General features: G+C 48.3%; 1 protein-coding gene and 1 pseudogene across 1 annotated transcript; both read right to left on the reverse strand.

The window, feature by feature from the left end:
* Positions 1-246: 246 nt before the first annotated feature.
* The window catches only part of LOC108101854, a 56,815-nt pseudogene continuing 32,759 nt past the window's right edge, over positions 247-24,302 (reverse strand).
* LOC108101858 (circumsporozoite protein-like) lies at positions 8,367-14,874 on the reverse strand. The gene is made up of 2 exons (XM_017206377.2): positions 14,264-14,874; positions 8,367-8,915 (listed from the first exon to the last, which is right to left on the reverse strand). The coding sequence occupies exons 1-2, from the start codon at positions 14,484-14,486 to the stop codon at positions 8,800-8,802; spliced, it is 339 nt and encodes a 112-aa protein (XP_017061866.1). The 5' UTR covers positions 14,487-14,874; the 3' UTR covers positions 8,367-8,799.

Consider the following 24,302-nt stretch of genomic DNA (forward strand, 5'->3'; position numbering starts at 1 on the left):
TTCCCCAATTAAAAGTTTACAAATTAAAACTATTTTAATGTGAATGAATTTCCCCCAATTACTGATAATATTATCATAATATGATACCCTATTTTCCCACAGTGCTCACCGGAAGGCTTACAGATTGCTGCCTACTTTCGGGCGACAGTGAATAAATAAGCCAGTCCACACAGAAACAAAAGCACAGCTCTGTTGTTTTTTCACATCGAATTGAACATCTTTTTTTATTTGCAATTCAGGTAAATTAATGGGGTCGCGTCGGAGAAGCGGGGCTGAGGGGTTGGGGGCGGGGCACGAGGGATGAGGGATGAGGGAATTGTGTTGTTCCACATTCAAATTGCAGGTAGTGCTAAACGAGTTGAGTTCTGTGGCCTCCGTTATTTTAACTGATATATTACGTTGCACTGATATTATATTGTTCCGTTTTCTAGTTCTTAGTACTGTTTACATGTATTTCTGCTAGCTACCTGCAGGTGCGCCAGGTGCATCGTCATGCTGGTCGCCTAATCGTACATAAGTGAAACAGAATTACGCTAAAAACAAGAAGCCGTTCCGCGAAGTTGCCCCCGCAAGTGGTGGCAGCCCACCGCGATTTAGATGGGCTCCCGGGGGGCGCACCACGTTGCAAGTTCGCTTTAGTTAGTCGAAGATTCTACTACGTGTTGTACATACATATGCGGTGTGTATACCTATATACTTAAGTGCCAATTTCAGCAGTTTGGACGACCGCGCGGAGCGGTTGTCCTGGTTGAATTCAAGTTTTCGGCTTTGCTTACATACTCATAAGATTTGGGCGTTTTCGTGTTCGTCGATTCATTCACTTTACAATACAATTCATCCTTCTTACTCGCTAGACGTGACTCGTAAATATCGTTACTCGATAGATATATCGTACAATTAATTGGGTGCAGAGTGTGGATATTCCTAGATTGGGCTTTGTGCAGAATCCCCGTGTTCTCCTGTCTTCGGTTTTCGGTATTCGTTTTCGGTTTCAGTTTCCGTTTTCTGGTCTAAATGGGGCTGGAAAAACACTTCTTACGACTAACTCATAGGCCATAGGGTACACTTAGCAAGTAGTTCTTGTATGTGGTTCAAGAAAATGTTAAATAGATAAAAAACGATCTCTGATAAAATGTCGTCTCCATTGTTTCGTCTCGTATTCAAAAGTCGTTAAAAATAAATTCAAATTCAAAACCTTCTCGCACGAGGAGTCTCGCGCCAAAAGTGATCTTCACTTGGTTTGGTTTACTTTTAGTTAGCTTACGCACTACAAAATACTCGAGAGTTAATCTATGCTCGATAGTTTCGATTTGTTTGTCTAGAGTCCTACGTTAGTTATCATGTAAAATTGGACGCCAAAAAACAATTAACAAAAGTGACGCAAAGCCCTAGCTTGAATCTTGAATCTTAGTGAAAATTCAATTGTAATTCTCAAGTTCTTTTTCTGGGATGTCTGTGTCTATGTTCGTGTGTGTGGGTGTGGGTGTGGCTGTGTGTGAGGGTTCAGCTCATTGTTTAGGCTTTTCTTTTGGTTACTCTCAATAAATAAGGCCAGTGGATACGCATACATCATAAAAGTACAATTCATGTTATCATATTCAATGTTTCACATTTCGATACAAATCTAGTTAGTTTACAAAAGCGCTCTATCGAGTTCTCAACGCACCATATCGCTCCTAATCATGTATATAAGTAGCATAAGCCTGCATTCGTATAATCGCTCCTAGTAGCCGCAACTCATGGGGAAAGCTTCTAGCCCTATCGATCCTAGCAATTTCAATAGTTCCGCCCTTTCGGTTGGTTCAAAGTTGTTTGGTATAAAAAATAGAAAAAATTTGGTGACAATAAAAACGGTTCGCCCTAGATCTGCATCTCAATTAACCGCGATGCACTGAGGCCAAAATAAGTCGCGCCGAAGTCCGCAAGTCTAGGTAGATACTCATGCGAATCTCGAGTATTAATAAAATCCATTAGCTTTCTACTGAGTTTGGGGTATACGATACGGTTCATACTGGAATATGAAACGCGATATGAACGGCTTAATACTTAACGCTTTCGACTTACAGCTATTTTCGTTCTATTGAATACGCTCTTGATTGCTTAAAAGTTGCTCGAAAATTAGTGAATCTGTTGTTTAGTGGTTATCGAACTGCCTTGCGATTTATCTAGCGATTTCAAGCGAATTAAAAGCACACTGATTGTATACATATGTCTGTAGGTGTTTGGGTCGAGGGCCTGGGCCTGGGCCTCCTTGGGCTTATCCTAATCGATCTGATCAAATCGGTTCCTAATCTACGACTTGCACTTAACCTCATCTCTGTGTTGGTTGGCTGTCGGAAGTTGATGTTGTTGTTCTCTGTCTGAAGTGCTGTTTCCAATGGTATGGCGTGGTTGCTGTTGTTGTTCGAGTGCTTTCCAGCTGCCAGGCTGGAGTGTCGGGGATGCGGCGATGGATCACCTGCCCGGCCAGAACCAGGAGCAAATTGTGCGGATGGACGACGACGACGACGACGCTGACGAAGACGGCGAGTTGGTGTTGGTGGAGAGATGCGGGAGGGATGCCGCATGGGTTGTGGATCTCCCCACGGTGACATCCTTGGCTGGACCCAGTTCCTTGTGCGTTTGGGTTGCGGTTCGCTGCTCGCGAGTCTTTGTTCGGGTTCGAGTTGGACAGTGGGACAGTTGGACAGTCGGATGGAGGAGCCCAACTAGCAGTAGTTGCCATTGCCATTGCCATTGCCATACCACGGAAAGGTCCAGCACCATCAGTGCGGGAGCATCAGAGGCCTGGCCGTGCTGCTCAGTCTGTGGTGGGCCTTCTCCACAAAGCCACCGCCACCGCCAACGCCCCCTCCGCCCCCGTAGTCCTCGTAGCTGAGCAGGGGCGAGATCTTGAGGCCGGTCTTCTCCGGGATGATCTTGAAGTGCGGCTGGTCGGCGCTGACCACCAGCGGCCGCTTCATCGAGGAGTGGCCGTAGTCCTGCGGGTACGGGTGGCTGGCCGGGTGGCCCAGCGGCCGGTGGGTGCTCGGCACGTTCATCTTCTTGCACGGCTCCGGCTTGCTCTCGTAGTTCATCTGGCAGTTCTCCGGCGAGTACTTGTTGGGCTTGTAGATCGAGAAGATGTTGTTGATCAGGCTCAGGGCGGAGTGGCCCCCGGCGGAGGGATGGTGGATACCGGCCGGGGGCTGCTGGGTCAGCACGCTGCCCACGGTGGTCGGGTGGCCGTGCTCCGGGTAGAAGTTGTTGTACTGGTACGAGGGCAGGGTGTCCACCGTGGGATACACCTTGTGGCCGTACCCCTGCGGATATCCGCCCGACTGGCGGTGATGGAAGGCGGGGGCGACGGCGGCGGGGGCGGGCTCAAAAAAGGATAGCCGCCCGCGGTGGTCGAGGACTCGCTGGAGTCCAGCTGCGGCGGCGAGGGCATCCCCTCGAGCAGCGACTTCTTGATCATCAGCCGCTCGTGCTCCCGGTCGTGCAGGTCGATGGGCTGCCCGTTGTTGTAGCAGCGCACGTTCACGTTCTTCACCTTCAGGCTACTGTGCATGTTGCGCCGCATGTCCATGTTGATCGGACTCGGTGGCTTGTCCAGCTGCTCCCAGTACTTCTCCAGGTCGATGTTGAAGTCCTCCAGGTCGATCTCGGTGGTGTCCGAGCAGGTGTCCTCGTCGAACAGGCTCGTCGGCGGCTGCATCTCCAGCAGCGACTTGCTGCGCGGCGGCCGGTGGTAGCCTCCCGCCGGATACCGCCGGCCAGGACTCCGCGGCGCCGGAGCGGCGGCCAGGTACCGCTCGTCCTCGTCCAGGAACTTGTCCTGCAGCAGCAGGCGCTCCCGCTCCGCGCGGATGAAGTGTTCCAGGTCGGTGTCGTAGCGACAGTGCATGTGCTCCTCCTCCTCGGCGGCGGGATGGTGGCCCGGGCACACGGGACGCGACCTGGGCCGGGCGGGCAGCTGCGGCTGCTGCGGCACCCGGCGGTGGCAGCAGCAGTCCTCCCCGGCGGAGCAGCAGCAGATCACCGTCGGAGCGCCCGGGGTCCTTTGCCTTCCGGCCCGCTCCTCGAAGAGCCAGTCGCCGGCGCTCAGGTTCCGGTTGCTGCCCGCTCTTGGTCGCATCCTCGATCCCAATCCCGATCCCGGGTAGATGTCCTCCAGCAGGCAGCGGGCACTGGTGCATTGGTCGCGCGCGCAGCAGCGATCTAGGCTGCTGCTGCACAGGACGTTCATGTTCCGCCGCAGCGCCTCCCGCTTCTCGCGTCGCGTGTTCGAGGCGGGGGGCAGCTCGTAGTCGATGATGTCGAAGGGCATCGTCTTGGTGGTGGCGCTGAATGAGTACGACTTGGGCACGCCCGCCCGGTTCTTCAGGATGGAGGTGGTGGCGGGCGGGGCCATGCCCCCGAGCTGCCGCTCCCGCTGGCGACGCCGCCGCCCGCCTCGAACACGTTGCCCTCGAAGCACCAGCTCTGCGACTTGGGGTACTGGAACTCCTTGCAGCTCTTGGAGCGGTGCAGTCCGTAGCCCGGCGAACCCTCGCCCTCCACCCGTCGCTCCTCCGTGGCGCCGGCCTTCTCGTCCAGCTCGTGGATGTCGCGCAGCGTGCGGAAGGGACCGTACTTGAGGCAGTCGGGCACGTAGTCCTCGTCCATGTCGTCGGAGCGGTTGGAGTAGATGTTGTCCGTATACCAGGTGGGGTCGAGCTGCTTGGGGCGCGGCTTGGCCTGCAGCAGCTTGTCCCGCTTCGACTGGCGGTAGCTCTCGAAGCAGATGCCCTTCATCTTCTCCAGCTTCTGCTCGCGGATGCGCTCCCAGTTCTCCCAGTTCTTGTCGTTCTTGTTGCGCCGCCCCGACAGGATGAGCACCTCGCGGTCCTTGTCCCAGTCGCCGCTGCCCTCGTCGCCGTAGTCGATGTTCAGGCGCTTCGTCTCGATGTCCGACTCCCTGGGAACCTGGTGGTGGATGTGGTGGTGCTGCTGCTGGGATGTGGCTGCAAAGCTGGGGGCGGGTGGTGCGGAAGCGGGTGCAACACTACTACTACTCTCGGAGACTACGATCCTAATCCTACGCTTGGTCTTGTCCGTCGTCCGCGACGAGGACGTCTGCAGGGACGACTTGTGCGGCCTGTCCCGCTCGTCGGAGGGCGGCTCCTCGCGGTCCTCTTCTGGCTGTCACACCTCCTGCAGATACTTGATCGGGCAGTAGCCCTGCCCGTGCTCGGCGGCGCGGATCATCACCATGCCGTTCACCTCGTCGCCGGTCTTGTTTTTGCGGGGGAAAATAGTAGTGATTGAGGTGGGACTAAGGATAGGGTGGCTCACCTGGATGACGATCTGGTCCCGCAGCAGGGTGAGGTTCTCGCCACGTTCGCTGTCGGAAACCTGCAGGTTGTGGGTCACCTGCAGCGGCTTCTCGTTGGCGTTCAGGCGCACACAGTACTTCGAGGGGAAGTAGCCCACGCGTCCCAGGACCTTTCCCTTCCACCAGTCCGGGTCCGAGTTGTCGATGACAGTCACCTGATTTGCCAGGATGTGAGGTTTATTAGTACTACCTAAGATACACTTTTATTAATTGGTTCGTAGTTCAAGAACTGTTTGAATGTGGAATGCTTATTAGCAAAGTTGCAGAATAATAACTCTTTACTAATTAGATACTTTTAGTTCCTCCCAAGATAAGATACATCTTTGCATTGAAACAAATAGATGAGCAAGCTTAAGAATATTTTATCTCCATAGTTTGTAGTGGCTTCTTCTCTGAGTTAAACTTATGAAATTATAATACCCTTTATAAGGGCATACAAACTTTCCCCACGCCATACGAGTATGACATAAGGCAAGCTGTAAGGACATTGTTTCTCGGCTTTGCTTGCACTACCCTACTTTAGCCTTCAGTGATTAAGTAAAAGTTGGCCAGAAAAAAGCACTTATCGATCCGCGCATTAAATTCCCAGAAGCCTGCCATAAAGCAAAAGTTTTGCCCTATCCCGCACCAATACCAATGCCATAGCCATAGCGGTCCAATGCCATCCCGCTCGCGAACAAGGACGCGGCCCAAACAAAAGCTAATCTGTAAATATTGAACACTTTGCCGGCGGCGGGCAGGCACTCGCAATCAGAAAATGTACACAAAAAGTCGGTAACTATTATTATTTCTTCTTATTCACTGTTTGTTTCGCCCTGTTTACGCAGTGGAAAAAGAGCTTCCTCCATCCAGTCGCTCGTATGATAAATAAACATGTTTTTACTGGCATTGTTCGTTTTAATATTGAATAAAGAGCGCAGAGCCTGAGCACTCTGGGATGGGAGTACATGCCTCTGATTTAGTTAACCAATTTCCCGGACAGCCATTGTGCGAAATAAGCGCTGCGCTTAGCGGATTAAACAAAGCGCATTGTTTATTATTCATACACTCGTTCGTTTATGGATTTTCCACTTGGTTGTTTTATGGAGTAGATGGGACACTAGGATGGGACTGACTCTCACCTTGTAACCAGCCTTGAGGTCCAGCTCATCGGCGTGTCGCGCCTTGAAGTTGTAGATGATCACGTACAGATTCGTGGGCAACAGGCGATGGGTTTTCTTGAAAGTGGTAAGCGTGTTTGGGATTGGGTTATTGTAAGTGTTATTCTAGGGTGCAATTACATTGTTCGACAACTTCAAACATTCAGTTTTTATTTTCCACAAGTAAGTTGTATTTTTTAAGTTATAACCATTGCTACCTGGGAAAGTACAAGTTACTTGTGGGAAATTTTATGCGCAACCCGAGTTATCAATCGAAAGGAGCGGGCAAGTGGAACAATTCAAGTTGGGAGAGTGGAGGGGGTCTACCTGGGGATGTCTTACGGGTGAGAGGCACGGCGACGTGCTGGCCGAGGACTGTGACTTCTCCATCTCGTCCGGCAGATCCACGCTGCCGCCACGCATTCCTCGCGTGGCATAGAGCAACTTGCGGCCCGGATGCGAAGGACTCGATGGTGCTGTAATGGTTTTGGATGCGTTAGTCCCTGCTCCAGGACAGGCTCAATGGTTACGGATTGGTTATTCGAATGCAAGTGGATGAACGAAAAATCAGAAGAATACCCATGGAAAAAGAAGATACATATAGACATTGTACAGATAAATTATACTCAATTGCGGTTAAGGAGGTAAATCGAGGGGGTGGTGGGAGGTGGTTGCCCCTTCGAGGTGGAAGATGTGGTTAGCAGATGAAGTTAGTTAGACTACGGTTGGCATGTATCTCAAAGCTGCTATCAACTACTAGATAAGAGGTGAACGAAATCGAACTACTCAACGAAAGTTACTTTACTCGACTCTTACTGCGGCAACGTATTTACATAGTAGAGTTATCGTAATAGCAATAGTATTAGTAATAGTTAAGCAGTAAGAAAGGTTTAGCTGGAGTGTTCATACATACTAGTTTGGAAATTAGACTTGGGGTGTTGGTGGACTTATTGGTTAGTTAGTGGTGCAGCGTTCGTCGGTGTCCGGAATCGGGGATTCGATAGCGTAATCGGTTTGGGAACCGGGAGTCTCCGGGAAACCGGAAACGGATTCGGAAGCGCTTACTGGGTTGCTACTTACAGTGCAGACGGCTGTTGTTCGACGGCGGAGTGCTGTGCTCCAGGTGGCCTCCGGACCCGCCGTGATAGTAGCCGGATCCGGCCGATGTGGAGGCTCCCGTGCCGGGGAGTTGGACCCTCCGCCTGAACTGGCCGTGCAGCTCCGACGATTCGGGCGAGTCCAGGCTCAGGGATTTCATGCGTAAGTTCAACTTTTGGCGGCGCGGAGAGTGCGGTGCTGTTGTTTGGATTTTGTATTTCGAATTTTGTATTGGAACATGGTTATATTGTTGTTGTGTGTCGGACAATACACGGTTGGCAAAAAAATGACAGTAAGATGTGGAATAAAAATTGGTTGATTTTAATTTCGTTTGTTAAGCATTTGGTATATCCAAATTGGAATCTAGGCGTCTACAAATCTAAGCAAAACCCAAACAAAATCGATAAGTAAAAAGAAAAAACGTTATACACTTATTGGCCTTTGGCAAGGACATTGATAGAAAGATTGTAGCTTAATGCAATTAAAAGATTTATCGTTTTTTTTTCTTGCAACATAGCAACATTCGACATTTTCAGGAAGAGACAGCGTGTGTTTGGCAAGTCGAGTGTACTTTGCTAGTCATCCCGTTTCAGTTGCCGCAAAAAACAAAAGCCAACTTAGGATACTCGCATTGCTGGGTGTGTGTGTGTCGGTGTTGGCCAATATGGATTTTGACTTCACAAAACATATGGTAAATCATAGAAAACTCGCTTCCATCGCCCTGTGCCAGATGAAGGTGATCGTGTGTGGAGATAGACTCAAGGAAAGCCAGATATCGTTTTGCTTTTTATTCGTGTTATTATAGTCATTCGTTTGTGGGTGATGTGTGGTTTCTGTGCGATATTTACAACAACCATACAACATTTAGAATATAATCGTGGTGTAATCGGAAGTGACTTAATACTTTAATCGTAGTATACATTAACATTGCTCTCTGGCTCACGCACATTCGCAGAATCGAAATTAACTAGGTCATACGATAGATATAAATATATAGATATATGTATATATAGTAGATATAGGTAGGGGGTAAATTTAACTATGTGGAGTATCTAATAATAATTACTGTGCTGCAGTTAGAACATCAATTGGGCTAGGTGTCTAGGGCATAATAAAATCAAGAACTTAATCAGTAAATCGCTGTAGAACTGTGCTAAATCAAGGTGTCAGGTGTTCCTCCGCCCTCCACGTCGGGTCTTCCGCAATTCATCGCACTCGCCGGTTGCCCTTCGACTCGTCCGGACTTCCGGACTCCGGGTTCTTGAGGAGCATCAGGGGTTCGCCAAAGGGTCGCGTGGTCTCGGACTTCGGATTCGCTGATTCTGTATCGAGATATACCACACAATCTTGTAGTTTTGAGCGGCTTTTGGGCGATTTGATGGCGGGGTTAGTAGCTTTTGCGATCGATTAACTGCCCCAGTAAGGCAGGCTTTTCCGCCGACTGACTCGCAGAGCAATGTGAATTAAAACTAATTAGGTTAAATGAAGACAAGAAGCCCGAAAGAAAATATTAAACATTAAGACAGCGTTCATGCATAAAGCAAACCGAAAACAAGCCGGAGGACGACCAAAGGAGAGGAAACCGGCGGCGGAGGAGGACTAGAACCAGCATCCCTGGCCCGAGTAATAGAGCAGAAACATAATCCCGGGAAAATAAGTGCGGAGCCCGCAAGGAAGTCGAGACTGGCAACTACGAGCTGGTGGCATGCAACGGGGGGAGTGGAAAAGAGGGAGAGGGAGGGGGGAGGGGGAAAGGGGAAGGGGGCGGAGGCCAAACGAAAGGCAGACCCGAAACGGAAAGAAAAATAAGGAGCGCAAAAAGATTGTGTGTCATAACAATTTTTAGCATAATTATGTTCGGCCTGGGACCGACCTCGGCCCCCAGCCACCCAGTTACCCAAACCCCGCCCTCCGCCCATCCGCCCTCCGCCCATCCGCCCTCCGCCCATCGACAAGAAGTTGGCTCCGCCCAAGACAAAAGTTGGCAAGTTGGCAGCGCGACTTTAAACTTGCGTCTGTGGCATTAAAAATGCAGCAAACATTAAGCGCAAATGAACTCGCGCCTTGGCGAAAAACTTTTTGCCCGTCTGCAGCATTTGTATTTGTATGCAGCCTCCAGCTGGAGGAGCCAAACACCCAGCCGAACCACCCAACCCCACTGGCGAGTGGTGCGGCTGAATTCCGCACAAAAGTTGACAATGGCTTGTAATTTACACGGCACTAGCAACAGCAACAGTAGTCCTAAAGCTGTGGCATAAACAGTGGCAGGATGAAAGTGCCGAGAACAAGGAACTACAGAGAAACAAAAATCAGGGAGAAAGGGTTTGATTTTTGATTGTTTTAGTCCCTGAGCTCTTAAGTATTTTGACTGAATTTAGGGACTCAACAACACTCTTTAAACCGGATTCAAAATTCAAATTTAATAGCTTAAGCCGCAGGAACCAAAATTCACTGGTCAGTTGGCTGTGAGCGCATAAAAAACTAATTTGAAAGTATAAGTTTCACTTGATGGTTCTCATCCAGCAATTCATTCTTTCTGTGGTTAAGTATATTGCACTTAGCTTACACTGAAAAGTATTTACACTAACTTGAATAGAACAACTGATTTAAGTTTAAGTAGAGTTACGAGTGAGGTTCCCATTGCTTTTTCTTTAAAATACGAGCTACAAAACCAAAACCCTTCGAAACCAAGCTTTTTGTCCCCCAATTAGTTTCTTTTCGGAGTGTAGAAGGATGGGATTTCACTCCGTGGAGCAAGTTTCCTTTCGACTCCAGCCGAGCTGAAGCATGATGAAGCTGCTTTCAGCGCAAAAGGAACTCGGCCATGTATACAAATGATGGCGTTGCAGTTGCGCTCGCTCTGCCGTGGCAACGGAAATGAGCCATTTGCCTGAAGTGTAAACTGGGTTAAGACTAATTGGCATTTAATCCGACCATTGTTTAATAGCGAGGGCTGGGCGGGCTGTCGAGCTGAGCTGAGCCGCGCTGAGTTGAGATAATTAAATCGCGTCTTGCCACTCCAAGTCTTTCGGCAGCAGCGGGAGGGGGCTCACAAACACGCAACAGACACACATACGACAGATCACAACTTCGGTTTCACTGCCACGCGGCAGCAACACGGAAAATAAATCCAAAAAGAGGTACACAGAACACGGAAACACAATCTAAACATCGATGTCGGGTGGTGGGGATCAGATGCAGTACTGTTCCAACGAGAACTCATGGCTGTGATGGGGTCTGAATGGGGTGAGGTGCTGCACGTGCGGCAAGTGTTGCAGATGCTGGCTGGGAGATGGAACGATTCGGGTCGGGTCTCTGCCGCGGCATGACTGGGTTCTTGGTGTCGTGGCGGGGTGGATCGTGGTCTGTCTCCTCGGCTGTGGTGCTGTGGAGCTCTGACATCGCGTATTTACTTTCTGGCAGCGAGATCGAGCGGTGCTGCGAGGACCGCTGCTGCCGCAGCCGCCCGAAGACGGACAGCGGTCGGATGCCGGCGAAGAGGCGCCTCCGCAGTCCCGGATCGTTCGGCGGATAGCTGACGCTGCTGCCGCTCGTGCTGCTCCCCGACTGTTGCTGCTGCTGCTGCTGCTGCTGTTGCTGCTGCTGGTGGGCAGGCGAGGCTCCTGCCGAGATGGAGGACGGGCCCGCAGCCTGCTGCAAGTAGGTCAGCTGCTGGGCGTTCCCCGTGTAGTAGTTGATCCCGATGCCGTTGCTGATGTACGCCGAGCTGGACATGTTCGACACGGGGGCAAAGAACTGGCCGTACCGCGGTTCTGGAGTGTTTGGTTTGATGTGGTTGGTTGTTGGTTGGTTGGTTGGTTGTTTGGTTGTTTTTGGTGGGTTATTGGTTGGTTAATTGAGTTTGCAAGCGAAACGAAAATTGGCAAAAAAGATATGGACACGAGAGAATTTAAAGATACATAAGTGGTTCATATTAGGCGTTAGCTTAGTTTATCTGAGAGGAGGTTCTGTGTTCGAAGTTTAGATTTAGAGTTCAGAGTTCGGCGTTCGGATGGAACTGTACTTACAACTACCGTAGCTTGGGGTCGATTTAAGATGCAGCCTGCACAGAGGCAACTGCATTTGCAACTGCATCTGCAACTGAAGCCGCAAGAGGCAGTCTCCAATCAATCAGTTCGGAGCCGCATTTGCCCTTTGCTAATTGGAATAATGCAGCTGCCGATGCAGTTGCACCAGGTTTCTTGTTGCTGCCTGTCAGTTGCCAGTTGCAAGTTTGCAAGTTTGCAGTTGCAAGTTGCCAGTGTGCTGCGGCGCTAATTATGTGCGCACTTGCCAAGATTTAGGGCACTTTGCGGCCAGGGGGGCGTGGTCTGAATTGTGGTCTTAAGCAGGCGACAAAAAGGCAATGTCATGTCGCCATGTGACTGTTGCAGGGGCAGCAAGGGGAGGCAAGTGGAGCACAGAGACCATGTATTCTAATTGAGGCTCATTCGCGTAGACAAACACACCACCCTCCATTCACTCACTTCAGCTGATTGTGTGCTGTTTGAATAGAGATGGCTGGGGAAATCAGGATGTTTAAAGGAAAACAAAGTGTTTGGCATACACAAATTAATTACGTTCAACTAAATATGATACGCAGATGCTACGTGTGTTTGCGTAAGCTATAATTGATGCTGGCTAAGCTACGAGTACTGTATTTCGGCAACTGCTTCAGTCAATAGCGTTTCGAATCAAATTCAACTCTAGAATAAATTATGTATACACAAATGCATATTTATATGTGATTTATCGATTATTTATTTGTTTCTGTGTGTGATTATTGCTGTTCGAGTGTGTCAGTGTGTGTGTGATTGTGTGATTGTGTGTGCTAAAGCTGGCCAGAAAAAAACCAGAAACTCCAAAGCGAAGCAATGGGGCGTATGAGCAATTATTTGGTTAGCGCAATGTGAGTGAAGTAGAAATTGTTTTGCCAAATCTAAATATGTTCGCAGAGGGAATGCAATTGTGTGTGGCTAATGCGGACATGAACAACTACTGTCTGCTCTACGGGTGCGGAAATGAGCGAGTTCAGCCCGGTAACTATGGTACGTATGCCGACTGGATGAGCTGGTGACTGAAATCTGGACATTACTTTAAGTTATGAGTTCAAGCCGAGGCACTGAGACGGGATCCGGGATTCGAGACTACAAAGGAGGAGAAGGTTGAGGGGTGGGAAACCGAAACCAAAACCAAAACTACAACCAAGGCTCCAAAATAATTGCGAAATGTAAATGAGCGAAAGAATGCAGGATAGAGAGAGACAGACAGAGAGGAGGAGGAACAGAGAGAGGTGAAAGTAACACAAACTACTTGGCGGCCTCTCGGCGATTTGCGGACCTGAGCTACTAGATATGTCTTGTGGGGGCACCGGCAGGCCGCCGCGCTGCTGCTGCAGCTCCTGCTGCTGCAGCTGGACGCCCAGGATGGGCATGGCCACGGGAGGCGGCCGCACCCCGCGTCCCGCTCGCACCGCTGCCGCCTGCGCCACCGATGCCAGACTGCGCTGCTGCTGCTGCTGCTGTTGCTGTTGCTGTAGTTGTTGCTGCTGCTGCTGCTGCTCCTGCAACGCCAGCTCCGAAACACTGACAATCGGAATGTCCGGGGGCGGGGCCCTGCCCATCTCCCGCTCGGACAGCGCCGGCACCGGAAGCGCCGCTCCTCCCGCGACGCCGCCATCCAACTGCTTCCCCTGGACGGACTTCTCGGCGCCTGCTGCAAGATGCCCGGATTTGAGTTCGCCGGCTTGTTTCAGCACGCGGTAAATTTGATCGATTTCGGTTATTTCTTTTGGTTTTTCGTTTTTGATTTTCAATTTTTAATTGCAATTTTCAATTATCAATTTGAGATTTGTGGTTTCATTTGATTTGATTTGATTTTTTGGTGCCGAAGTAGGTACGGTTCAGTACGGTTGATGGGGGGCCAGTTTGATTCGGATTGGTTCGATTCGATATCGTTTTCGATTGCCGGATTGGGGTGAGGATGTTGTTGATGCGTCGTTGAAGTGCATTAGTACAAATTGCAAGTGGTTTCGGGGCGATTCGATAATTTGGAATGAGTTTGATGGGGGACTGGGTACTCGGGGGGCTCTTGTCATGACTTTGGTTGATACAGAGTGTGTGGGTGGTACATATAGTTACGATCAGCTAGGCTCGAAGTTACACTAGGCCAACTCGGGGCCGTACTGTCCATGGGCTAAGATGTGGTACCCGAAACCGATCGAAAAACAGTAGCCAACAACACTTATGCGAGATGGAGAGTGAGGCAAGTTCTAGTGAGCTGTTCGATATTACTGAATGCTGATTACTGAGTTTGCGGCTATAACATGCTCCTCTACTTAAACTTGAACTGATTTCGTTGAGTGGTCCCCCAGCTCTATTCCGCAAACGGAAATCTTAGTGGTCATTGATTATCTGTGTGGAATAACTTGTGAGAGAGTGTTGTCGGGTGTGTGGGTGTGTTTAGATTTACTTTGAGCTGGTTTCATTCGCTGAATGTCTCGCTAATTAAGTGGGTCAAAAGCGCAACAGTCAACACAAATACGAACAAAATCATAAGATCAAGCGCATTTCAATCGAGTATCTGGCGCATACTATACGAGTATTATATATAGATGTTGGATGTACGTTTATGGCACATACTAATCGAGTAATACGGTTCAATTGGATACCTAGTTGCGCAATGCGATGCATGAAGGGCGTCTTTTGACGGAACTTCGCATTTGGCACATTCAACTGATTTGCGCTCGGATTCGCATTCGGATTCAGATTCAGATTCGGATTCAGATTCAGATTCGCATTGGCATTCATATTGAGACTGGGGTTCGGATCGTCCGCCTGATCTGCTGCAGCTGCAACAAGCGACTCCTGTGGCGAGGCTATTGTGTTTTGCATTTCGTTTCGTTGTTGAGTGGTTTTTTGTTTTTGGGGGAAGGGAAGAGGGTTGCATATTGGTTTAATCAAATAAATGTCGAGAGTCGGCAGTTCGGAATTTGTGTGGCTGACAGATAAGCTACATAAATGGCCAAGTCGCACCCGCAAGGTATGCAACAGATTCTATTTTCCTCCTGACAATTGTTTACGGTTCAGTGGGCAGGAAGCCATCATCATCTACGGAACTCCAAGGATATTTTACAATGCGTGTGAGTGTGGCTGTGTCTTTGAGTGTGGGTGTGTGTGTGTATGTGGGTAGCCGAAGGAGCCAGGGAAATGCAAAAGTTCTTGCTCGCCGAGGTCTGCGACACAAATCACAAGTGCCACAATCTGTACGCCCCACGAGTGCCATAAATCCATTGTGAAATCAACTGATACCAGCCACTCCCACTCGGCATTCTCTTTGGCCAGCTGAAATCAATAAATGTTTGCCGGCAACAAAATGTGCTGATGCGGCCGCCTGGCCAAAAGGAAAGGAAGAATGAAATCGAATCGAATCGAATGCCACGGAATGCAATGGAATACAAGTAGAATAGAAGGAAGGCAAGGTGAGTGGGCCACGGAACGCAACGCATTCGACGGAACTTCTGCTATTTGCGGCGGGGGTCCTGCTCCTGCAGCAGGACATGCTAATGCCTCGATGCAAACACCATTCGGGCACGGCCGGTCGAACAAATTGTTGGGGAATTTCGCTCGCCAGCACATCGCATTTCCCATGCAACTCGTTAGCCGGCCTCAAGCGGTTAGTATGCGAGTGTGTTTAGCCTGTTTCTGTTCTCAGTTCTCTGTTTTCTGTGAGCTGTGAGCTGTTTTCTGCTTTCTGGTTTTTTGTTTTTAGTTTTTTGTATGCTGTATGCTGTGTGCTGTATTCTGTTTTCTGGTTTCTGGGGCCATGGCTGTGATGCTGTGCGTGCCAGATACTCACTTTCTTCCTCGATATCAACGCGGTTCTCCAGCTCCGAGGTGCTCTTCTGGCGCCGCAGCAACTTCTGCTTCGGCTGGCAGCGCGGCAGGTTGGGGGCGCAGTCCCCGTGGGCGTTCAGCTTGCAGATGCGGCATCGCAGTCCCTGGCGAGTGTGGCCTGCAACCGGAAAGGGTTTAGAAGTGTTATCCAATGGGGAAATGGGAGTGCTGCAGTTTTATGTTATGGCGTAGAGAGTGCTGCAGTCGACTGCACTGCGCCCAAAAGTGCCTATTATCCGACTACACAATCCCCAAAAGAGACTTTAAAAGTCTTTGCTTTGTCTAATCTAAGTGGATTCCTGATTTAATGAGAAATAATCTTAAAAGTTTTATTAATCCTATAATCCATTTGGAAAAGATTAGTTGACAATTTTGTTTAAAAACAATACATTTTTAGTGGGTTGCAAATAGTGACTTACAGCAGAAACAAACACTGTTTTGAGCACCTTATGACCAAGATTAACAAACCCAATCACTTTTTGGAAGATTAAAAAAAAAAATTATTTTTGCCCAAATTTTGCATTTTTGGTACGGGTTAGTAACATCATCATTTTTTGCGAAAAATGGCAAAATTTCAACATTTTTAAGCGAGGCTGCCATCGGATATAGAATTTTATAACGAATTCATTGGTGTATGGCTTTCAATATTTCGATTAGTACTTAACGAGATAAAGACAAAAAACGAAGTTTTTATTAATGTATTTATGCATTTGTTTCCTTAATTAAAATGATTTTTGTGTGTTGGTTGGGCAAGAAACGACTTACAGCCGAACAAAGTACAGTTTTGAAAAACAGAGAAGCCCAACAATCTATTTGATTGAATGCAATTTAATTGTAGTTTAACTAACTACCCGTCCCCTGACCCCTGTCAAAAATCCGAAAAATGGCTTTTTTAGAAAACTTCTTTTAGGAAACATAGGAAACCTTCTTATTCAAGTACCTGGTGAGTCCAACCACCTTATATGTGTACTCACCTCTCAGAATCTGGGAGCAGACGTCGCAGGCCGTTATCTTCTTGTAGGTGTACTCCTGCAGGTGGTGGCTGCCATCCAAGTTGGGGCGCAGCGGCTCGGAGGCTGTGCTGGAGGCTCCATTGCGCCTGTGAGGGAGACGATTCGGAGGGATTAGCGGAGGGACCCGTGGATGGAGTCGCAAGTGTTGCACTTTTCCCCGAAACGCGGCCCGAACGGCCAAACTGAGCATATGTCCATAAATCGTATGAACAGCCATTGCATTTGAAGGCTGCTCTTATGCTGTTTTGTGTTTTTGTATATCTATACGCTGTGTGCACAGTGACAACAGCAAACAATGGCGGATGAACAATGGCGTGTGGACAAAGCACACAGGACACAGGACACAGGACGCCGGACATCGGACAATGCACATTAATCAGTGCGATGGTGCGTGAGTGTGTTTGGACAAGGAACACATTAAAAAGAATTGTATTTAAAATAAACACACACAGTTGTGTGCGGTACTCAACCTAATTGGATTCACAGGAAATTGGTCGATTAATCACTGCCCCGAGTACTTTACAAGCTCGTGATCTCGTGCTTTGGCCAGATCTCTCAATCCACAACGCTTATGCAAATTATTGTGTTATTTATATTGTGTGCGCATCGAATTCATTTCAGCAATTTCGCTTCATATTTGCACAAAGGAGAGATACAGCCAATTTGCGACTGCTTCCCTCTCGCTTCCTGCCCCTGCGGCACTTTTGTTTTATTTGCCAGAAAAAACCGAACCGAGCCGAACCGAAGGACGACTGGCGAAGGGGGCGGAAGGAGGCGAGTGGCAAGCGGCAAGTGGCAACTGGCGGGTGGAGAGTGAAGAGTGGGGAGGGAGAAGGACTCACAATGGGGCAATTGTTGAGGCAGCACCAGGCTCAGAGGCCTAGGACTCGACGTTGATTGTTTGTAAGTGGCTTATGCACACAGATGAACAGACGGACGACGGGACGGCTGCCTGGGAAATAAATTCAGTTGAGCACATTGGCACAATATTTATAAAGTTGTTTGTTGCAAATGCGTTATAAGAGTACACAAAAACGCCCGGATTTCTCGGCCACATTTCGGGCGGCGCGGGGGAAAGTGCAACACTGTGATTGACAGCTACAAATGAACACTGACACGATGACACTGAATATATTCGTAATCTTAAACTAAATATTGACCAAACTAACTGATAGACTTAGCTAACAAATAATGCCCGAGGTGGTAATTATCTAGGCCATGTATCAATACAATTTACAGGTATGTACAGTTGGTATGTACAGTTTCAACTGGTTTTTACTGGGGTAATTACGATTAATTGGTATACTTAAAGGGATTACGGCTGGGGAGTTAATTACGGAGTTAATATTAATTGATTATACTGGGTTTTTTTGAGATGTTCGTGTGGTTGATTTGGGGTGCAGCTATGGCAAAATGCTAAAAACGAAACGGAAATACTTTGGCTATTTGGGCGGTATGAGTAATGGTTTAATTATAATAATTTCCACAACATATTTATTAGTCGGTTTGTATGCAACTTAAAACTTTCACTGCGCTGGCAAATAAATGCACGAAAATATAAATAAAAGCCGAGAAGCAGAGAAAAAAGGAAAAACAGAAAAACAACCCAGAAAAAGCAGCTCCATAATGAGCAACTGGCTCGAATTTTTCGAAGGGGCGGCGGTGGCTTAGTTTCGTTTCGGACTCTCTGTAATTTCTGCCGAAACTTTTGCAATATAACAGAGCCGAACTTTTAACTGTGATTTTCTTGTCACGTTTGCAAATGTATATTTGTATTTATGCCCGCACTTTCGACCCATGAATGCAGAGTGGAGAGTGGCGAGCATTCGCAGTGCAGCTTGAAGAGATAGAGCCCACTTAAGCACCCCTGCCCATTCACTAAGCCGAGAAGATTTTCCGATTTTCCGATTTATCATCATTGGCAGTGCAGCTGCCGGCACGGAATTAAGTATTGTTGCCACTCGGAGCTGCAACGTAGCCATCGCAGTGGCAGTGGCACTGGCAGTGGCAGTGGCAATGGCAGTTTTTAGGTTGCAGCTCGAATAGCCTGCGTGTGCATGTGGGTGGAAGCGGCTGCAGAATTTATAGTTTTGCAATTTTTCGCATATTTTTCAATGCTCCACTGGCGCCGAGTGGAATTTGCTGGGAGCAGCCGGAAACTTGTCCGGAACATATGGAACGGCCACACGGACGAGCGGACAGACGAACGGACAGACGAACGGACAGACGAACGGACGGACGAACGGACGGACGGACAGACTCACATACTCGTACTGCGACACATTTATCCGTAGTTATCGAACGGGGAAACTTTGTTGCTGGACTTGGACCAGATCCAGGATCCGGCATTGTCTTTGTGCCAGTTCAACGAGCGGCAGCTCGATGTTGCAACATGCAGCCTTTTAATTGCCGCCCGCCACGTGATTGATGACGTTCCCTGGACGCAGGTGGCATTTACGGCGCCCGAAGACAAATTAAATGTGTTCGGCATACGTGTCAAATCGAAATTTAAATCTATTTACAAAAACAGGCAAATAATACGGTGTCGAGTGCGGCAGTTGATGCGAATTTGAAACCAATTGGCCGGGATCCAAGCGGGATTGTTTATGTTCTCAGCTAGTTCTACATTGCGTGCAACATTACGGCAACCGTTCGAATCGAATCGAATGGAATGGAATCGATTCGATTCGGATCGGTGGCACTCATACGTTCTGTACACGGTTATATGGGTTCTATGGGGCTAAACTTGGATGCTGGGTGACGGTTGGTTTTTTTTTTAGTTTTTGTGGTTCTTGGTGAATTTCGGTTACCTCAAAGTCAATACGGTCGATACAGCGTGGTACATTTGATTTTGTCGGGGTGGTTGGCTGATAGATCGCGAATTGGTATCGAGACATTGGTTTTTTGTTGGGCAAAGCATTTGAATGCGTTTAGTGTTCGAATGGAGATGGTATATACGTAAGTTAGTACGAGTATAAAGAAGAAGTGGAGAGATCGTTATTATGGCAAGTAGAACTTAGCTTAGCTTAGCTTAAACTAGGGTGGAGTGCCTGGCGAACGCGGATGCACCTGAATGGGATTATCTTGTAAATTGCGAGTGCAATTGCTGCATTGCATAATCCGGATTGTGCAAATATTAGGAATTCTTTCAGAGTATTTTATTGCGAGCGGGTATGGGGATGGGGATGGAGGTCGGGCAGCTGCTTTACCCTTGGATGCCTGAATAATTTTTCGCGTTTTCCACAAGCTTTTAGTCATATTAATGTGCGGGCGGCCCCGCCCGATTTGGCCTCCCTCCTCCACTGGCACTATTTCATTTTGTATCTGGCCGGGCTTAGTCCTCCACCCCCGACGTAGTTACTACGCTGCACGGATTCTCTGCTGCGGTTTGTATTCGACTTAATGGGCCTTGCTCTATGCCCGATAATGTTGTGTAACGGCGGGAAGAGTGTGGGTGGTTGGGCATGGGTTGGGTGTTTGGAAAAGGGCTGGGGGTGGCGGGCCAAGTACTCACCTATCTGCTTGTTGTGCTGAACCAGAACCAGCAGGCTTTAGGCTCTTAAATGCTTTCAGCCACTTTGTTTTCATCGATGGCGCTGTGGCAGCGGAGAATTTGCGTTCGTTGCGCGGCGACGTCGGCTCAACTTTGCTCACGAACAGATCCTTCTGCAAAATACGGAAAGAGGGTAGAGGGGGAGAAGGTGCATTAGCCAAAATGCAATTTCCACTTAAACGTCTCACGTTGCAGTTTAATTACAGGCCATTAACACTCGCAACTCGTTGCATTCCGCTCAACTTTGTCTGCAGCTATTTGCCAACCATTTTGATTTCAGTTCTGGCCACATGCACACACATTACATGCACAGAGAGAAAGGATTAAAAATGTCGGCTAAAGTCTATCGAAAAACCCCTATTACTTACTCCTTAGTGATGATAACTAATCAGTGTTTGAAATAATTAATACCCCCTATGGTATTTACCCCCCAACCCCCTTTCTTGCAGTGCACTGCTCAGAGTGCTCGTTATGGCATAATGGAGCCATGATTATGGGCACAGTATTTAGGCGAAGGAATGCTTAAATATTTAACTGATACTGCGATGGGCAACGCATTTGTGTCTGCTGCCAGGCGTTGAATAAAGCCATTTTAATTAATAATCAACACTTTGCCGAATGCCACAAAATGTAATTACGCACACAGGCTCCAATGCTCAAATGCTCGCACTCACACACGAGCACACATCCTGTAACAATAATTAAAACCACGTGTGACATCGGGTCACAGTTTAGTAAGCCTAGTTGTCCTTGCCGTCCTGTCTGTCCTTGCTGTCCTCGTTGTTATCGTGCGTTGTTATTAGTCGTAGTTTAGTTGTTGCCCATTCGGTTGCTATCTGTCATGTGCGTTGCATAATTAGATGAGTGCATAATGTGCAGTGCATTTAATTCGCTCATTTGCCACACAAAAAATAGTATCGGTGTAATTGGGGGATTATTAATAGGATGGATGGAAAAACTCATGAAGGGTTCGTCACTATAGGAAAACCAAACTGCTTCACCCTGCCTTTTGCAATATTAGACATTTCAGTATTTTAAAATTATCCTTAGCAATAAATGGCTTAATTTAATCAAATCCATATTTAATATTTAAGCATCAATCTAAATAATAAATTTTAGCTTCTGCTTGTGTACACTTCTGTTTCTAATAGTGATATATCTCGAGGAAGCAATCAATAGATAATAAATACCTCTTAGAAGCTCTAAATCAGATAACCAAATTTCAAATGTGCGAACTTTGTCTTTGAGATTAAAGCATAATTTATTGAGACCAGCATGCGCTGGCCAAACAAGTTTAAATTCAAGAGGCCACTCTTTAAACGCCAAACTAAAAATTGATTTCCCATCATTTTTGCACCCACATATATCCGTTAAAATTCCTTTACTCTCATTTTCAGGCTGTCAGTCAATCCCATTAACTTTTCGGTGTCGGCCCGTCAATCGCAACATCTCGAAACCATTTCGCTTCCCGCTTCGCGTTCCGAGAGACAGGAGTGAAACGTGATTTTATGATGTCGGAACGTCAAAACAAGTTAAAAATCATTGCACTCAATGCAATTGCGGTATTTATAATGCAGCAGAACGCGTTCAGCTCGATTCAGTTCGCTTCGTGCGATTTTCTGTTTGTGATTTCGGCAGTTTTCCACCTTGTTTTTTTGTTTTCCAGCCCCGCCCGTTTTCGACATGTTATTTTTAGCACTTTGACAGCCTGACAGAAGTTGGGGCGAGGCCACACATATGGAAGCTTGGCAATAGTGGGTTAAACTGGGTGGGTGGATGGGTCGTTGGTGGTTGGGTGGTTGGGTGGCTGGCTGGTTCGGTGGCTGGGTGGTTCGGTGGTCGGGTGACTAGCTGACAGGCAGGATATTAAGGCTGCCATGCACTCGGCGTCCATATGGCGCAGCGCGATATCGAAATCAATGTATCGGCGGGCCTGACAACAAAGGATGAAATTCACCGGAAAGGCATTTAGTGATTGCGAAGAATTCGCCGATACCAATTAATTCACTCGCAGCGATTGCAATTAAAAATTAATTTTTTCACACAGCACCAACACAAAGCGCCCATATTTAATGAGTAATTAATTTTCACGCAAATGCCCAGCCGAAAGCCGAAGTCCGGAAACGGAAATGGAAATATTGTTAACATCCCCCCCAGAGCGATTTAATTTAATGCTGGCCGGCGATTAAGGACGTGGCCGAGATAAGCGGCCGGTCTTGAGCAGCCGGCGAGTGCTCTTTTGGCGTCGTCTACCAGCACATTTGAATAATGGTAAATGGGAGACATCCCTCGCCCGAGTGGCGACGCCAGCCGTTCTGGCCATAATGGACATGTGCCTGTCATGTTGCCTTTGTCATTGTCGTCGCCATTTGAAGGCGGGCCTGGCCATAAATTTATGCATGCAGTGCATAAAATTCAAATTAAAGGAGCTGCAGCCGCGGAGCAGAGGGGCGAATGAAGGAGCCGGGGAGCCGGGGAACCGGGGAGCACATCCTGCCAGCGACAAGTACACGTTTTGACACTTTACAACGGGCCAAGTCCCATCCAAAAGGGGACGTCAAAGCCCGCAGCCAGCTGGCAAATGGACAGGGGCGTGGATGGGGGCGTGGATCGGACCGGATCGCTTGGGGACTCGGACAGCTCTCCGAGATGTGGGTGCCCCTGGAATCCCCCTTCTGCTGCTTCTACTCTCCAATGACGGTGCAATCAGGAGCAGCTGCTGCACTCGCAGACTGAAATCAAATGTTGCCTTGGCCAAAAGACTAAAAAGGCTTTAAGTGCTGTCAACCCCCACCCACCTCATCCCCTCTGCTGTGTGACATAAATTGCGACCTAATTGATTTCACTTGGCTTTTTAAGCTACTTTCCAAAAGTGGAAAGTTGCCAGCTTAGAGCCCGCTCCGAGTTGTGCTGAGTTGAGTTGAGTTGAGTTCTCTCTCGCTTTTTTCCAGCCACTTTAATTATCTGCTATCTCTCGTCTCCGAGGACGAAACCCGAAACAAAATTTATGGCTGTCACAATTTTTAATTATGTTGCCCATTGCTAGATTGAAACCACAAAGGTATCGTAAATTGCCAACTCGAGCGGTCCGGCTTGCCAGCTGGCTTTCTGGCTGCCTGGCTGGCTGGTTGGCTGGTTGGCCAATGGAAATTTCCTCATTAAGGCCGCAACAAAGCGCGCTGGCCAACAAAGGAGTCGGCTCTTTGTGATTCCCCGCCTGATCTGCTTAACCACAGCGAGCGATGCTCGATGGCCAGTGCCACTCCGCCCTGTAATAAGCATTTCAATTGGCCCACGATGGCCCATTCGAGCACTGGCAATATGGGAGCATATTTTATTGCCACTTTGATGGGCAGCTAGCCGTGGTGTCTCGGGGAGAGCAGGGGAAATGGAAAAGGGGGAAGCTGGGGAAGACAGTCAGCGAACATTCAGTTTTAACCTATATTTTTCTAGCCCGCTGCAGTCTTTGTAATCTGGACTAAGTGCAAATGTGTGCGGGCGGACATGCCGCCCACTTCATGGCTTTTTCCCAGCTCCAACTAATTGCCGCTGCCTAGAGTCTGGCTAAGGAGTCCAAGAGCTCTGCAAACACGCCTAAGACAATTTAGCCAACAAGGAGCACGGCGATATAGCCAGATACACAGAGCGGGGAGAAAGCGGGGAGAGAGCGGGAAGGCGGGAAGGGGAATAGCGGGATGTACAAACACAACATTTCCGTAAATTACACGCATTTGTCAAAACGAAACAATGCGCAAAGTGTTTATTTGTTTTAGTGAGTGCTTCTGAGCGCAAAAATGACTCAACACAAAAACAGGACACGAAAAGGACGCGGAGGGGCAGGAGGAAAGGAGGGGCGGCTGTAAAACTGTTGCAACTTCTAATGGGTTTGCTTGTTGCTGCTCCTGCTGTGTCATTGTGTGCCAGTTAAGTATGTGTGTGTGTGTGTGATCAGTGCAGCGCGCAATGTAGAGCAGCGATTATGCAACCACATCACTCCCACAATGCCTCATCGATTCAATTCAGAAGGCAGACAGGCTCACACAGGACCCCTTGGCGTATGCGTAATGCGAACGAACACTTTTCAATTTTCATTAACTGCGGCAGCAAATTGCTTGTGTCATGTGCAAACTGCAACTGACATTCACCACAGCCCCGGATGGCGGAGTCCTGAAAGCGACTGAAGGATACTCGGTACTTTCAAGGCAGCGGCAGAAAGTGTAGCATGCTTATTTGGGTTATCTTTGATTT

This window comes from Drosophila ficusphila, unplaced genomic scaffold (genome assembly GCF_018152265.1).
Source record: "Drosophila ficusphila isolate 14025-0441.05 unplaced genomic scaffold, ASM1815226v1 contig_414, whole genome shotgun sequence".
Lineage (NCBI taxonomy): Eukaryota > Metazoa > Arthropoda > Insecta > Diptera > Drosophilidae > Drosophila > Drosophila ficusphila.

What these genes read in the sequence shown, in the direction of transcription:
- LOC108101858 (XM_017206377.2), bottom strand. Translation starts at nt 14,486, where the DNA reads ATGCAAAACACAATAGCCTCGCCACAGGAGTCGCTTGTTGCAGCTGCA. An exon ending in GCATCGCATTGCGCAACTAG is followed by an intron (nt 8,916 to 14,263) that starts GTATCCAATTGA and finishes ATCTCGATACAG; the next exon opens with AATCAGCGAATCCGAAGTCC.